Source organism: Ursus americanus, chromosome 15, assembly GCF_024610735.1.
Source record: "Ursus americanus isolate L20-20 chromosome 15, mUrsAme1.1.p, whole genome shotgun sequence".
NCBI lineage: Eukaryota > Metazoa > Chordata > Mammalia > Carnivora > Ursidae > Ursus > Ursus americanus.
The window spans coordinates 24,406,854-24,423,058 of NC_142141.1; the positions used below are offsets into that span (position 1 = coordinate 24,406,854).

Consider the following 16,205-nt stretch of genomic DNA (forward strand, 5'->3'; position numbering starts at 1 on the left):
AAGAAGTCTGCCAACTGCCAATGCTTCTCTCCCCAGTGGGAGAGGAGGAGCCGAGCTGCTTCTAGCAAGTTCCTTTGTTTGCCACTCATGGTGCCTGGGGAGGGGAGCGATTTGATGCTGAATATTTGGCAACATACCCTAAGCTTCTCCTGCTGGCACTCCCAGGGACTTTGGCAGCTCCTGGCGGGGCCTGGCCCACCTGGGGCGTCCGTCCTCCCCCCAACCCCAGGGAGCTGAGGCTTCCCCTTCCCCACCCGGGTCAGCCTCTTCTTCTGTTGAGTGGCTCCCCAACCCAGGAGATATTTTTCATATGTATTTTAAAACTACTCTTTTAGATAAAACGCTCATAGTGTAAACAATTTTAAGAAGTCACAAAGACATGGAATGGAAAGCGAAAATTTTGCCTGTCTCAGGCCCTGCCAGATCCTCTTGGGAGCCTTTAAAAAAATGCGGCTGCCTTATTTACACTCTGGAGGGCTGGAGTCAGCCGGTGAGGCCCCAGCTCCCGCAGTGTCGATAGCTGGTGCGCTCAGCGGTAACTCCCTGCCAGGGGCTCCGTGGGCTTCCAGCCACAGCCTCACCCAGCGCACAGAAGACACTCATTACCATTCTAGGGGACGCTGGGCACATGGATGCGGCCCGTGCAGCCAGGAGTGAATGACGGGGGTACAGAGACCTCCACGGTAACCACTGTCCACCCGAGTGCTGAGGGGTCACTTCCTCAGCTCCCTGGCAATCAGTCCCAGGACATGGGGTGAGAAGCATGGCATGAGCTAATCCAGGCTGCCCCTGAGCCTCAGGTCCGTGCTGTGAAGGAGGCAGTGAGACAGAGCCATCCCGTCCTCCTCGTCTTATTCCCCACCCCTGCTCGGCACTCTTGGCCCCTGGGATTATTCTGCCAACCTCCCAGGATCAGGGCCCCTGTTGAGGCCTCTAGAGGGTCTGGGCATTTCCTCTTCCGAGACCTGGAAGTCTATTTTTTCCCTGGTTCCTGTGCCTCGGGCCAGAGTCACATCTGCCTGCTGGAGCACTCCCCCTAAGCCCCCCACCCTGGCTCCACTTTGCTGGCGGAGCCTTCCAGGCTGCCCAGTTGTATTTCCCCCATGCTCTGCTCCGTCTTGCCCTGCCCTGCTGGCACTATCTGGCCCCAGGAACCTCACCCTGAACCTTACTTTCACTCATCCCTCCCTGCCAAGCTCTTGGGCAGGGCAGGGCCCCTTCACTCCAACACCCCGGAGGCCTGCCCCTAGGGAGGGAGGGAGAAGGTTCACAAGGTATCATAATGAGCATTAGGGGCAATCCTGGGCGGGAGGCTTCCCTCAGGCCTTTTACCATTGTGAGACTGTATCCAGCTGAATGGATTGATCTATCAAGTAATTAATTATGAGAAGGGGAAGCAATATAGTAATTTTCAACATGGGTTGAAATCCCAGCTTTGCCATTTCTTAGCTATGGGTCCTTAGACAAGCTGTTTAGTGGCTCTGGGCCCTGGGGCATGGCCGTGACTGACAGACAAGGTCTTGCTCTCATTGCACCTGCTTTCTAGGGAGGAAGACTGTAAAGAACATTAAACATGTAAATACTCTAGCAACGAGTTATAAAGAAAACGAGATAGGGTAGTGGGGAAGTGATGGACCGGGAGGGACCCTCAGAAAAGGCAGCCAGGGAAGCTTTCCGAAGAGCTGATATTATGCTAGACCTGCCTGAGAAAAGGAGGCAGCTATGAGAAGACCGAGGGGAAAAGCATTCTGGGCAAAAGGCCCAGCAAGTGCAAAGGCCCTGGGGTGGGAAGGGGGTTGGTGTGCCCGAGGCCAGAAAGGTGGCCACTGTGGCCGAAGCTCCAAGGGCAAGATGAGGCAGGACCAGCGGGGCCTGGCTGGCTGTGGTGAGGAGTTTGGATTACAAGTACAATGGGAAGTTCGAAGAGTTGTTGGAAAGTTTGAAGCCAGGGAGTGACAGCATCTAATTCATATTTTAATAAGAGGTCTGTGGCTGCCAAGGACAATTGGCGGGAGTGGGGAGGGCATCCAGGAGGGGTTCCTCAGAGCTGTGGGCTCTAATGAGGCTTGACCACCTTATTGAGTGACTTTGATAACGGGACAGCTCTTTATCACTGGGCCTCAGTTTCCTTACCTACAGAACAGAGCAAGGCCTCAGAGGTCAAGAGAAACACAGTCCCTAATTTCTTTGAGGAATGTTAGAAAACAAAAACATGTCAGAGTTACAAAAACTGCTGAAGAACATATATGTTTGCATACATTCAACAAATTAATGCTTTTAGCATCGAAAGCTGCAATGTGGGGTGATTGCACTATGCACAAGACGATTAGTTAGCTGCTGGTGTTTCCGGCAGTGCGGGCTGGCCATCGGGCCCGAGTCTGAGGCTGTGTGACCCGCGTGTCCTTTCAATGCTGTCAGTGTAACTCTGCTCCTGGGTAACCTCAGGTGGCGGGGAAACATCAGAATTCTGCTGAATGTGTAGCCTGGACCAGCCTCGTCCCCTGAACCCAGAGCCCCCAGCCCCCTCTGATAGGCCCCACTTGACCCGCCCGATCTCTGGTTCTGCTGGGGATGATGGGGTGGGGGCAGGGTTGTAGCGCCAGGAAAGGGTCCTGCTGTCCTCAGTCCACTGAGGGCCCCCAGCAGCCCTGGATGGACATGCCCCTCCTTTGTGTGGGAACTAGCCTCCTGCCATCCTGGAGGATGTGGAAGCAGGCTGGGAGGCCGGGGGACCAAGGGGGATGTCCCCCAGTGTAGACAACCTCCCCTCCCCCAGCCTGTAGCCTTCAGCTGGGGAGCTGAACTATACTCTATGGAAACAGGAGTGGACTTCCTGCTTTGCTGACGAAAAAGCCACATTTCAGCATTGCTCTTGGCTTCTGCAGCCCGGAGAGGAAGGCCAGTGATTGCTCTAATAAAGGGGCAGGGGAAAGGGGAGCTGGCTGCCTGGGCACAAGGGCTGGGACTTTCTCCATCCTTATTGCCCTCCTTGGTGGCCGCCTGCTCTGAAGGGGCTAGTCAGAGACTGGAGTTCTAATCCTGGCTCTGCCTCGAGTGTCTGCGTGAGTTCCTATGCGCCCCGATTCCCATTCAGAAATTGGGGGCAGGTGGAGGTGGTGGTGATGAGTCAGGGCGTGGAGAGCAGTAGGGCACAGTGAAGCTCACCCCTGCAGTCTGACTGCCTGGGGACCAAGTGTGGCTTCACTGATGGCTGCAGGTGTGACTCTGAGCCTCTAGGAATGTCTGTTTCCTCCTCTGTAAAGTCAGAACGTGACAGCCCCTCCCACAAAGGGCTGTGGTGAGAACAGGAGATGGATACAAAGGTGCTCTGCACAGTGCCTGGCCCAGTGAATATTCTACTGGCTCCCTTTGTATCATGCTGGTTTTTAAAATTAAGGCATTAGCTATGGAATTGTGAGAAAAGCATCAGAAAGTAAATTGAGAAGTGCATAAAATGGGGACAGTGATGCCCTCAGTGCAGGGTGGTTGGGAAGACTGAAGGGAGTCATGGGTGGGATTGTCCCCAGGAGCCTCAGAGCGGGAGACCACGGGGGCAGATCCTGAGCAAGGCCTCTCTTCCTGGGGGTGTGGACAAAAGTCCTGGAAAGCAGGTGGGAGAGCTCCGGGTAAAGCCCCCAGGCAGCCACATACGGGTTCTAGTCTGTAGATTCTTTGGGGCTTTCTCTGCCTCTGGCAGAAGGGAAGTGGCCTCTGTGAATTAATACAGCTCTTCTCCTGCCGAGAAATATACACTCCCCTAAAAAGGGTCATCATTCAATGGTTTAGTCTTTAATTCAATTATTTCTTGAGCACTGACTATGTGCCAGGCATATAAGTAGCATCTACTCATATAAGCATATGAGTAGATGCCAGGTGTATAACAGAGACAAAGTTCTTGCCCTTAATGGTGAAGGTGTCCATGAGACAAAGTGAGATGTGTGGCCCCGGGGCCCTGAGAACACAGAGGAGGGGTCCCTACCAGCCTGGCAGTCAGGACAGGCTGCCAGGAGAGGGTATATCTGAGGATAGGTTGGAGTGAAGGAGTGGTAGCCAGTGAAGGACCGGTGGGAAGTTGAGAGGGAAAGTTCCAAAGCTGAGAGAACTGCACGGGTGGGTGAAGACCCCTAAGCCCAAGCGGGAGGTCTGAGCAGGGTCTGAAGAGATGCCATTTAGCAGTTCAGTCTGGCTGCAGTGCCGTGCGAGGGGCAAGGCTGGCGGCAGGGTGGCGGGAGCCAGCCCCAGTGGAGGGGGGTGCGTTCCAGGCTCTGCGGATGGGGCTCAGGGATGCACTTCATCTGAGAGCCCCGGAAACCACGGCCCAGAGAGAGGAAGGGACTTCTGAGGGGCCGCAACCCTGCCCCCGCCACCCCACATCTGCTGCATCCCACCGCCTTCCTGGAGACCCCCGGACCCCTGCCAGAAAGTCCGGCTTATCCCGGTGGGGCCCAGGGGCTGCCCCAGGAGGTGCCGATCCTAAGAGGCCATGAAGGGGCCGACACGGAGTGGGTGAAGTTTCCTCCCTCACCTGGGACTCAGCTGGGTGTCTGTGTTTCAGACCATCAGAAGCTGGAGCGCGAAGCCCGCATCTGTCGCCTGCTGAAGCACCCCAACATCGGTGAGCTGTGGGGCACGCGCGCGCGAGGGGTGTGGGTGGAGCCTGGCCCTGCTCCCCTGCCTGAGCTGGTGGGTGTTCTGGGCTGGGAGGGCAACTGCTCTCTTCTCTGGGGATGGCGGCAGCAGTGATGGGAAAGGGGGTGCCTTTGATGGTCTCCACATTTCTCAGAGACCAGCTTGGTTGGGGGGAAGGTGAAGAAGGGGCCCTTCCTCCTAGCCCACGCTGCCGGCAGCCTCCTTCAGAAAAGCTGTTTCAGGAAAACTCCCGAAGCTCCGAGAGAGACGAAAATAGGCCAGGCTTGGCCTTGACCGTACGGCCCACTCCCCAAACCTACCCCAAGCTGAGTCAGCCTGGCACTGCGGCCTGCCCACCTACCTGGAGCAGCGGCCTGCCTGCCCCCTAAGGCAGGCGCCATGGTGGCCCCGGCCCCAGGCTGCAGGGGAGAGGTTGGGCCTAGACCACGCATCCCTGCCTGACCTCCCCTCTTCCCCCATGCATGACTGGGGGTCTGCATCCCTGCCCATCAGGGTTCTGAGTTGGGGTGGAGAGGGGAGGAAGAGCGGTTTCTAGATAGAGGTCTGTCAGGGAATGGCTGTGTGACCTTGGGGAGGAGCCCTGCCCTCTCTGGGCCACTTCCCCCCATCTTCACAAGGAGACACCCTCTGTATCATCTGAGCATACTGTTAAAAGGCAGATTCTGGTTCAGTGGGTTTGGGTGGGACCCAAGATTTTGCACTTCTGACGTGCTCCAAGGTGATGCCAGGGCTGCAGGTTCACAGACCTCACTGGGGAACAAGGCCTAGGGGTTCCCTAAGCAATATCCCGACTTTGACAGCTACCACGCCTTTGTCCTTGGCGAGGAAGCATCTCTGTGCCCAGAGCCGCGAGGGTTAACTCCTGCTGGAAAGAAGCATCTCCATCTGCTATTTATACCCCAAAAGGCACCTCCCCTTCCGTGTGCCCAGGGAAGGGGAGCAGAACTGTGCAAACAGCAGCCAGAGGCTCCAGGACCAGAATCGGAGGAGGGGCGGCAGGGCTGCTGGTGGGGAGCAGCTCCGCCTCTGCCCCGACCCTTGACCTGCTTGCGGACTCACCATGGGGCCTAGGTGGCTCCTGCCCTGCTCAGGGCCTCTGGCCGCCCAGCGGTATGATGGAGGGGTTGTGAGGGAGCTCTGACTACAAAGTCCCATGGTTCTTAGAAAGGCTGGCAGCCCCAGAGGAAGGAGGAGGGGAGCGCGTGTGCGGTAAGTGTGCACATCGCAGCTGTCTCAGGTCAACGCTGCCTGCTCCCCCTCTCAGCACCTCCCCCCTTGCCCCGCTATACATGGGGAGCAGTACCTTATGGGCTCTGGGGCTGACAGACTGCAGCTCAAATCCTGGGTTTGCTGCTTCATTGCTGTGTGACCCTGGACATGTTGCCAAACCACTCTGAGGCTGTTTCCTCTTCTGGAAAATGGCGATGGTACCGCCTCATGGGGTTGTGATGATTAATTAAAGCATAGCCCCATGACGGTCCCGAGGTAAGTGCTGCTCGCCTTTTTCCTCAGTCTACACCTTCCCACAAAACAACCTTAGCCCAAAACATAACCTCCATATGCAATCTCACTTGTCCGAGCCATCACGGTGTTTGGGGGACTGTGTTTCACGGGGTGGTTGAGAGAATGGGGTTTGCCCCTGGGGGCCCAATCCCGGCTCTGCTGTTCACTAGGCGATGGAGCGCGCACGGGCCCAGGAGGGTCGTCGTGGGGCCACCCTTTACAACAGCTGGGCGGGTTAAATGAGAAATCGCAAGGGAAGCACTTAGCACAAGCCGGGTCCGTGGTAAAGTCGCAGAAATGACACTTCACCATCGTCATCATGATCAAGGCCTTTACTCCTTCCCTCCTTCCTTCCTTCCTTCCCCCGGCCGCAAGGGTAGCTGGGGCCCCACCGCGTGCCAGGGCCTCTGCTGGGGGCTGAGGCGGGCACGGCTGAGGCACAGGGACGTGGAGGGCAGAGCTGAGCCCCAGACCAGGAGGATGTGGGGAAGGTCCCCGACGCTATCTCAGGGCTGCGAGGGCCCTGGAAGGAGCTGCTTCCTGAGCCTCAAAGCATCTCACTTCTAAGTGATTATAATCCGCCCAAAGAAGGGCAGAGAGGTGCAGCTGCAGATGCAGGACCTGAGAGGCGAGGCCGTGCCCGGAGGGGCTCGACTGAGTCCTAGTCAGCCTGCTCGGTGACTCCAGCCACACTAACTGGCTACTCCCCGTGTGTGGCCCCAGCCCCGAGGGGACCAGGTCAGGGAGGCCCTGGCTCAGCACAGGGTGGGGTCCAAATGTGCTGTGCATGCAGGACAGGGACCGTGCCCCACACTCTACCATCACCACCTGCTGATGGGGCCGACCCCAAAAGCCACCGCAGGGAGCAGGGGACAACCTGAGAGTTTAGCAGGAGATTGGGGGTCAGCAAGAGAAGTGAGGCTGGTCGATGAGGAAGACGACAGTGTCTTCCTTTGTCAAGTTTCTCCCAGTGCCAGGGAAGAACTGCGTTGAGGGCTTTGCGAGCGTCATCGACTAACCCCCCACAGCAGGCCAGTGGTGTTACCACCAGGGGTAGAAAAGGAGGCTCAGAGAGGCTACCTAATGTGCCCAAAGTTACCCAGCTTATAGGAGGCCGAGCTGGGAGGTGAGCCCAGCAAGACGGACTCCAGAGCCCAGGTTCCCAGCCATCATTGAGCTTCCCAAGTGGACATCAGGGGTGTGCCGTCGGGGGGCAGTGGATAGGGGAGCAAGCACTGCCCTTCAGTTTCCAAGAAAAAGACGAATCACTGCTGGAAGTATGAAAGGAATGTCAGAAATTCGTGAGTCCAGCTATAGAAATGAAAACTAGGTTACGGATTTGTTGAATCTATGGCAATATTTTAAAAAGTCAAAAACTGGCAACATAGCTCAATGACCACAGACATGTCAGTCTCTACGAGGTGGTGAGACCCTTTCATACCCCGTGGCGGCTCTTGAATCTTTCTTCTCCTCTTGGGCTTTGGACTGCTCTTTCTCAGGGCAGCCATCCCTGGTGGGAAGGGAGGTTTCATGGGTCCTGTCTCCTGGGTTCTGAGCTGTGATGGTGCCCCCCCTCAGGGACGAAAGCCCACCCCAGTGCCGTTATGCAGGTGGGGGCTGGAATCCAGCCTGGGTCCCCCTTGCCTGGCTGCTTAGAGGGGCAGCCTTTTTTTTTTTTTTTTAAGATTTATTTATTTATTTGAGAGAGAGAGAGCACAAGCAGGGGGGAGGGGGAGAGGGAGAGGGAGAAGCAGGCTCCGTAGGGAGCCTGATGCAGGACTCGATCCCAGGACCCTGGGATTATGACCTGAGCTGAAGGTAGCCACTTAACCAACTGAGCCACCCAGGCACTCAGAAAGAGTCTTTTTAAAAACTTCATCTTGATACACTAATGATGCAAGTTTATTGTAGATTAATGAGAAGACAACTTTTAAAGTATCCTCTATAAACTTGGTACTTAGAGCTAATACTGTATGATACATATTTCCATATGATATATGATGTCTGTACCTTCTCAAGTGTTTCTATACATATTGTCTCAGGTCAGGTTTCTTAGAAGTAGAGCCTGAGGCAGGGATTCAGGTGCTTGTGATCTACTGTGGGAGCGCTCCCAGGGGAGACCTGCAAGGGACGGGGTGAAGCAGGATGGAAAAAGGGAAGGAATTGACCAAAGATGTGGCCTCAGGTCAAGTCTAACTTTCACCTGATTCCAGGTGTGTGTACAGGGTGCAGTGGGGAGGCCTCTGGAACATAAATCTTGTTTTGGGCTTGTCCCTCCCTAAGGCAAGGAGATTGGCCCTTTGCACTGACCCTGCCTTCCCACATTAGTCAGTCATTGGCTGCAGGTTGCAGGTAACCTTGTGCACCAGGCGCCTCCGTCCGTGGTGGGCAATTCACCAGTGAAGGGGAGTAAACGTGGGCTGTCAGCAGCCACCTCTCCCAGAGGCTGCAGGCTGGCCGTCCCATCTTACGGAAGGGGACCTGGCCAGGGCACGCAGAATCTACAGGATGCTCGCCTCAATACACATGTACATGTCAAAACCCAAGCCTACCTCTGCGTTGAAATGTATTAAAAAATTGAAATAGGTGAATAGATAGAGGAATGCTTAGAAATGTAGTAAAACAAGTGTAAGATTAATGATAGAATCTAAGTGGTGGGTCCATGGGTGTTCACTGGAGTGTATGTGTGAATTTTTTTATAATAAAATGTTGATTAAAAAACTAAAGCAGGATTATATAATATGCACTCTTAGGCAACCTGCTTTTTAGTTTTGCTTTACAAAATATTTAAAACAGGGGCGCCTGGCTGGCTCGGTCGGTAGAGCAGGTGACTCTTGATCTCGGGGTCCTAAGTTCCAGCCCCACATTGAGCATAGAGTTTCCTTAAGTATAAAATAAAATATATTTAAAACATCTTGGGGCATCTGAGTGGCTTAGTCGGTTGAGCATCTGCCTTCGGCTCAGGTCACGATCCCAGGGTCCTGGGATCGAGCCCTGTGTCGGGTTCCCTGCTCGTTGGGGAGCCTGCTGCTCCCTCTTCCTTTGCCTCTCTGCCTGCTTGTGCTTGCACTCTCTCTCTCCCTCTAATAAATAAAAAAATTCTAAAAGAAATAAAAATAAAACATCTTGTAGTCATTTAGAAGTACATATCATCATTTAAGAATTTAAAAAATTTTTAATTTAGATTTGAGTTCCAGTGGTGCCTGGTTGGTTCAGTCAGTGGAGTGTGTGACCCTGGTCTCAGGGTTGTGAGTTCTGGCCCTGCATTCAGAGTTTACTTAAATAAATAAATCTTTAAAAAAAAAATCGTGTTCAGGTCCTCCTCCATCTCTGGTCCCCTTCTTCCCCCCTCCCATAGTAGATACCTACACTGGTGGATTTGACGCCTGCCTCTCCAAACTTTATGTGCAGATGGGAGAGCCGTAAGCCATTGAGGGGACTCAAGACTGAGTCAGAAATACATGCATATGGCCAGAATTCCGATGGTACCAGGGCTTACAGTGAAAACAAAGTCTCACCCACCTACTGCTCCTGCTCTCCCAATTCCTCTCCCCAAGGTCCTCCAATGCCCACTTTTTGGTATCCTTGCAGAGAGGCTAATGCCATTAACAGGCTTAAATACATCTTTTTAAAAAGTACCACGCACTGTTTTGCACTTTGCTTTTGTGCCAAACAACATAATTTGGAGATGCTTCTGAACCAGGGGATACGTAACTGTCGTATGATTTTAACAGCTGTGTAATCTTCCGTTGTGCGACATGTCCTGATTCTCTGAGCACACACCCCGCTCTGTGGACGTTTTTAGGCTGTGGCTCAGAGAAGGATGTGAAGCTGTCCCGGGAGAAAATGAGGTTGGCTGGCAGGGTGCAGCCCCCCAGAGTCAGCCCCGGGCCTTGGGCCCTTCCTTCCAGAATCTCAGGGGGTAATTTTGAAAGCTCTGGGTTCCTGGTAGTCTTGCCCCTGTCCTTGGTAAGTGAGGAATGAAGAGAAGGCGGTTTCTCAGCGTGCCTAACTCAGGGACCGCTGTCCTCCCAACAACAGCGGCTCTCTTATCCACACCTGGATCAGGGCTCTTCCCCTAGGGCCACCACTGGATGAACACCGACTGTGTGCCTCATGGAATTCTCACAACGAGCCTGCAGGGCCAGGAGTTTCATTCTCATTGTCCAGGCAAGAAAAGAGAGGCTCAGAAAGGGGTAGCAACTTGCCTGAAATCACACAGCAAGCAAGGAGCAGAGATCTGAGCTATTTCCATGATGCTGGCCTGCCCAGCAAGGAAGCTGAGGGTTGGAGGAAGGAAGAGGCCAAACTTTGACCAAAGCAGAGAGGGGTCTTCCATCTTTAAACCCGGGCCTCTTTTGACGAGGCCCGAGGTCAGTGAGCCATCGTTTACTTGCGTTTGTCAAAGCACCTGTTACCTGGCTTGTGCTCAGTGACTGAGAATTGTCATGTTGGCCGTTGGAGGGGTGAGGTGAGAGGGCAAGAGGGGGTAGGAAGCAGTGCCTCCGGGTTAACTGGCTGCCTGGGCCCCTCCCACAGTCCGGCTCCACGACAGCATCTCCGAGGAGGGACATCATTACCTGATCTTCGACCTGTGAGTTTGCGCCCACCCCGGGATGTACAAGGGCTCTAGGGGCAGCCTGAGCAGGGATGACCTAGCTGGGCCCCTTGGCCTCATTCCTAAATACCCCCAGGCTGGGCTGAATTCCCTCTTCCGAGACAGAAGTTTCCCGAATGTGGTAGGCCTGCCACCCAGACAGTGCAGGTGGGTCTCCCTGAAACGCCAACACACACTTGTTACTTTCATTGTCTTATTGTTTTGTTTCTATTTGTGGCCAGCGATGCTGGCTTTCCATGTCTAGTGGCAATATCAAGTTTCCTTTTGGAGTAATTTAAGTTTCGAAAGCCAGTCAATTGAGTGAAAAACAATAATGAAATGATAGATTCTTGGGTTGGCAGAGAAACTCAGTGAAGACACTGGTCCCATCTGCAAAAAGCAGTTAATCATGGGGAAGGCTCTGGCTGTGTGGGTACATGGGAAATCTCTGTGCCTTCTGCTCAGTGTTGCTGTGTGCCTCAAGTTACTCTAAAAAATAAAGTTTATGAAACCAACAACCAACCAACCACAACAACCCCAGCCCTTGGGCTTCCTAATGAACCTGAAAGATACGCTCCGAGTGTCCCACCCCCTGTCCTAACTCCAGCCTGGACCCAGTGGCAGAGAAGGGCAGGTGATAGATGGGAGGGAAGTCAGTGGAAGGGTGGGCCAGGAGCCAGGAAGAGGCTTGCCCCAGGAGGCATCCCTGGGGCCCCTGGGGTTCCTGCCTTTGGGCTGAGATTCTGAGGTGCCTGGGTCTCACCCTTAGCTTCCTGGAGACTCTTCCAGAAGAGGCAACACCAGGGGCCCTCTGTGGGAAGGTGACTCTGTGCCTGTTTCCCCAGGGTTACCGGTGGGGAGCTGTTTGAGGACATCGTGGCCCGGGAGTATTACAGTGAGGCCGATGCCAGGTGAGCACCATGTGCAGCCTGGCGATGGTGCCTGGGGGCAGGGCATCTCCCCCGCTGGCTTCCCAGCTGCCCAGGGGACGTCTGCCTTCACACAGGGACCCTCTCCTCTCTCTCCCCAGTCACTGTATCCAGCAGATCCTGGAAGCCGTGCTGCACTGTCATCAGATGGGCGTGGTGCACCGCGACCTGAAGGTGAGTGACCCACCTGAGGGGGCAGCTCCCCCAGGAGATTATCAGAATCCCTTGAATCCCCCTGAGTTGGGCTGGGGGGGTGACATCTTGCCCACTGCTCAGATGAGGAAACTGGCCACAGGGAGAAGTATCTAGGCTTAGGATGTAGTCTTCTGAGTCCCAGGCCCACGACGTGCTTCGGGCCAGACCAGGTAAACTGTCCAGACTGGCTCTGGAGGGGTCCAGGTCCCAGCCAGGCCACTCTCCAGCTGCAGGGTCTCAGCTTGCTGATGGTGGGGTTGCCATGGCAACCTCTGCTGGGGTTGCTGATTCTGTCAAAGGAGACAGCACAGTGCCTGGTGCACAGAAACACTGGGATTCTTGTTTCTGGGTCCCTGGCAGGTGCAGGGAGAAGAAACACAGGCTTTGGGGCCCCCGGAGTCCTTCCTCTTGCCACCTGAAGGAGCAGAAGGACAGGCCTAGGCAGATGTGTGATCTAGGGTTGGCGGCAGCCCCGCAGCCTTGCCCGATCAGCACAGACTCCTAGCTCTCCTCTGCTGAGCCTCAAGGCTTCGAGGCTGGCAGCTCGTAACATTCCCCTGACTTTCAGAGCAGCACACAGAGGCCTACAGAGTCTAAGGGACTTGCCCAAGAATGTGCCGGTCAGTTGTGCCTGAGCCAGGACTGGAGCCCTGGCCTTCTGACCCCAGCCCCTGGGCCTGAGGGGGTCCGGGCCAAAAAGCCACTCAGGGCGGTTCCTGCTCCTGCAGTAGCCCCTTCGAGGTGCCTTTGAACCTCTGCTCTTTGGCCTTCGGTGACTCTGGACTCACTTCTTACAGGGCAGCCCCTTGCACCACTGGGAAAGTCTCCTTCCATTTTTCTTGCTGTGGCCTGTGAGCCCCAGTTCTGCCCTTTGGGGCCACACAGATCAAGATCGAGCCTCCAGCTCAGGCCCCAGAGGCACGTGGGCAGCTTTGGGGTACCTCCTCGGTCTTCTGCAGGCTGTTCTTCTCCGTCCCCACCCAGGACAGGCCCTCCAGGCCCTCCTCAGCCTGGACACCTTCTCTGGGGACACTCCTTGGGCATCGTCCAGTAGGTCTGGGTCCCTCTCCGGGGTGCGGTGCTCCGCCCAGAAGCCCTGCCCACCTCCGCCTCTCACAGGGGAGCTCCCTATGGCTCAGTGTAGACCGACGGGCAAGCGTGCGTTCCAAGAGGGTCCTGGCCAGACGGCAGGGCGGCTCTCCCAGAGGGCCTGTTCCCATTATAGCTACGGCCCCTGCATGGGAGGAGAAAAGAGGAGAGGCAGTGAAATTTAGGCCACTCTGGATAGATTAATTAGTGGCATATTCATCAAATCAGGGCAGGACGGCTTCCGAGACCCAGGACACGTTGGGAACGCAGTCCCCAGAGGATAAAGGAGGACTTCGAGAGGGGCAGACGGAGCTATATTTGTTTGGGTCCCGCCTAGCTTTGGGCAGTGAAAGGTCAGAGGTGGGACCCTGTCGGAAGTCCAGTGGGGAAGGGGGTCAGAGGACACCAGTGTCTCCAGGGCCGCGGAACCCATGCCCCACCCCACCCCAAGCAGAGAATCTGAGTGCCGGTGCTCATGGAGCGTGTGCGGCGGGCCGCCGCCAAGTGCTCTGCACGGATCATCGCGACTAATCCGTGCCCCCGAGGTGGGCTCCATCCACTTTGCAGAGAAGTGAAATGGCTTGCCCAAGTTCCACAGCATAGAAGTGGCGGAGCTGGGTCAGAGGCTAGGACTACCCAATGGCAGAGTTCGTTTCAAGCCCCCCTCTGGCCCGTGCAGGGGGATTTCCTGTTCTCTGCACCCAGCAGAAGCCAGAAGCCTTGGGGCTCCTGAGGCCCGGTGGCACGTACGAGGCCCCCTGTCTCTCAGCCCAGGGTGGTTGAGAACATGGCTCTTGAGCCAGACTTTGCCTCAATTCTGATTCTATGTCTTATCAGCTGTGTGACCTTCCTCAAGCCACTTAACTTCTCTGAGCCTTGGCTTCTTCATCTTCCTACGTATGACAAATACTGACGAAGCGCCTGCTGTGTGCTGCCGCCTGCCTTAGGTGCTGGCGAGATAGTGGTGGACAGACAGATAAGGAGCGTCCTGTCCATAGAAGGGACAGATAATGAACAAGCACGTAGACAGATGGGGAAAAATTACAAATCGTGATATCTATGAAGGTAGCAAGTTGCTAAGGCAGAGGATACCTGGGGGCTCCTCCTTTAGATAGTCATGGAGCGATTGTTTGAGGGGCGACATGAAGGGGAGAGCGGGTGGAGAGAAAAGGCCCGCTCTGTGAAGCTTGGAGAAGGAGCGAATCAGACAGGGGCAACAGGAAGTGCAAAGGCCCTGAGGTGGGAACAAGCAAGACTGTCTCAGGGAATGCTGGAAGGCCACTGTGGGACAAGGGAATAATAATGCCCATCCCAAAGGTTGTTGAGGTGATAAGTGAGATGATACATGCAAAACACCTAGCCTGGTGGCTGGCACGTAGTAGGGGCACAATAAATGTTCCTCCTTCTTCCTTATTGTGGTGACAGCTGTTCTCCCATCTCCTTGCCCCCACGTCAGCCTCAGCCCCAAACCCCGAGGAAAGGCAAAGGAGGGGATGGGTGGTGGACAAAGCCTCCTCTGTTGTGGAAGACAGAGGTCTTGGCCGCAGGCAGTCCCCTCTCTGGGGCCTGGAGCTCAGGGCGCTGGGGCTGGCACTGGAGCTGGGGGCAGGGCACCTCTGGATTGTCCAGCCACTCCTTTTGTAGGCTCAGGCCCCCCGAGGTGAGGTTCTGAATCTGCTCACTGTCCTCTGGCTCTTTCTTCCCCCGTTTCACTCTTCTCCCTGGTCCTGGGAAGCCGGAGAATCTGCTGTTGGCCTCCAAGCTCAAGGGGGCTGCGGTGAAACTGGCAGACTTCGGCCTGGCCATCGAGGTGGAGGGGGAGCAGCAGGCATGGTTCGGTGAGTGGGGGCAGGGGCTGGCAGGGGTGTGAGGGGCCAGCCTCGTGTTGACACACTGGCCTCTAGGAGCCCCCTGCCCAAGCGGGGGCAGGCGGGAGATGGCTGTTGCCCGAGCCAGAGCTCTGGGAGCAGAGGTCCCGCCGCACTTGGCCTCTGGTCAGCAGGCATCGCCCATCCTGTCTCCATGGCGTCAGGTGCAGGGATGTGGCTACCCTTAAAACAGTACACGGCTTCTCTACATGCACCCACACCACCACTGTTGGCTGGGGGCTTCCGTGTGTTCCCCTAACAGCCTGGGTGCCAGAGCGAATTATCCTGATCTTACGAATGAGGAACAGAGGCCAAGGAACTTGGAAGAGTTCATGGGAGATTACAAGGGGCAGAGCCAGGATTTAAGCTCAGATGATCCAGCGTACTCAGAGGTTTGGGCATAACTGAGTCCTGTGAGCTGGCTGGGGAAAATTTCAGTGGGCGCTATCGATCCGTGGTTAAGAGCCTGGGTTCAGGCTCCGACTCTGGCACTTCGGAGGTGTGTGTGCCTTTGGCTGAGTCATTTCACCTTGCTGAGACTTCGTTTCCTCATCTGTAAAATGGGGGTGATATAGCATGGTCCTCAGGGCTGTGTGAGGAGGAAGTGAGACCAGGCACAGAAGCGCTCTGCCCAGTGCTGAGCACACACAGCAAATAGTTGTAATTGTTCTTGGGATTCCTTGCTCGAGTCCTGGGGGTGCCTGTGTATTTCAAGCGATCCCCCCAACGTTGCTGGGAGGTAGAAAAGGGAGGGATCCTTAATCTCTCATTTGACAGATGAGGGAACTGAGGCCTTGAAGGAAGAGAGACCCGCCAGCGGACTTAGGGCAAAACCAGAGTTGGGGCCAGGCCTCCTGCTAGCCCAGGACCAGCTCCTAGAAGGGTGGGGAGTGGGCAAGGGTTCAGCTCAGCCTTCAGAGGACATGGCAAGGACACTTTGTCTAGAGTGCCACCAGCACTCGATAGTGGCCACGGGAGGGCTGTTAGCAGTGTATGACGCTGAGGCAGGACCCCACGGGAAGGACTCTGGGATTGACCGATGACTTCTGCCATACGCTCTGGAGTAGGGGTGGTGACAGGGGCCCTGTGCACTTGTCAACCCTGGTCTAGAGGCTTTGCTGCCTTGCCAGGCCAGAGCTTCCTGCCCTCGACCCACTCTTGAGGGCAGAGAGTGTGGTCCCCATCTCCAGGGCAACCTCATCCCTCTTCCAGCAGGACCTTGCCCTGGGTTGCTTACGCGACAACCTCTGTGTGTGTGTCTGCCTGTCTGTGTGTCTGGGGAGCAGGGTTCGCAGGCACGCCAGGATACCTCTCCCCAGAAGTGCTGCGGAAGGACCCGTACGGGAAGCCCGTGGACCTGTGGGCCTGTGGTGA

At 55.6% G+C, this 16,205-nt stretch overlaps 1 protein-coding gene across 4 annotated transcripts in view; it reads left to right on the top strand.

Annotated features, from left to right (window-relative positions):
• Positions 1 to 5,604: 5,604 nt before the first annotated feature.
• The window catches only part of CAMK2A (calcium/calmodulin dependent protein kinase II alpha), a 39,429-nt gene continuing 28,828 nt past the window's right edge, over positions 5,605 to 16,205 (top strand). For 3 of the 4 annotated variants that reach the window (XM_087867857.1, XM_045815289.2, XM_045815290.2), the window contains exons 1-4: positions 11,596 to 11,661; positions 11,781 to 11,853; positions 14,699 to 14,801; positions 16,118 to 16,201. In XM_087867857.1, the coding sequence (XP_087723983.1) occupies positions 11,827 to 11,853; positions 14,699 to 14,801; positions 16,118 to 16,201 (214 nt within the window). In that variant the 5' untranslated portion in view covers positions 11,596 to 11,661; positions 11,781 to 11,826. Of the gene's footprint in view, positions 5,860 to 10,692; positions 10,748 to 11,595; positions 11,662 to 11,780; positions 11,854 to 14,698; positions 14,802 to 16,117; positions 16,202 to 16,205 lie in introns of those variants that run through there. The other variant, XM_087867858.1, reaches the window with a different exon arrangement.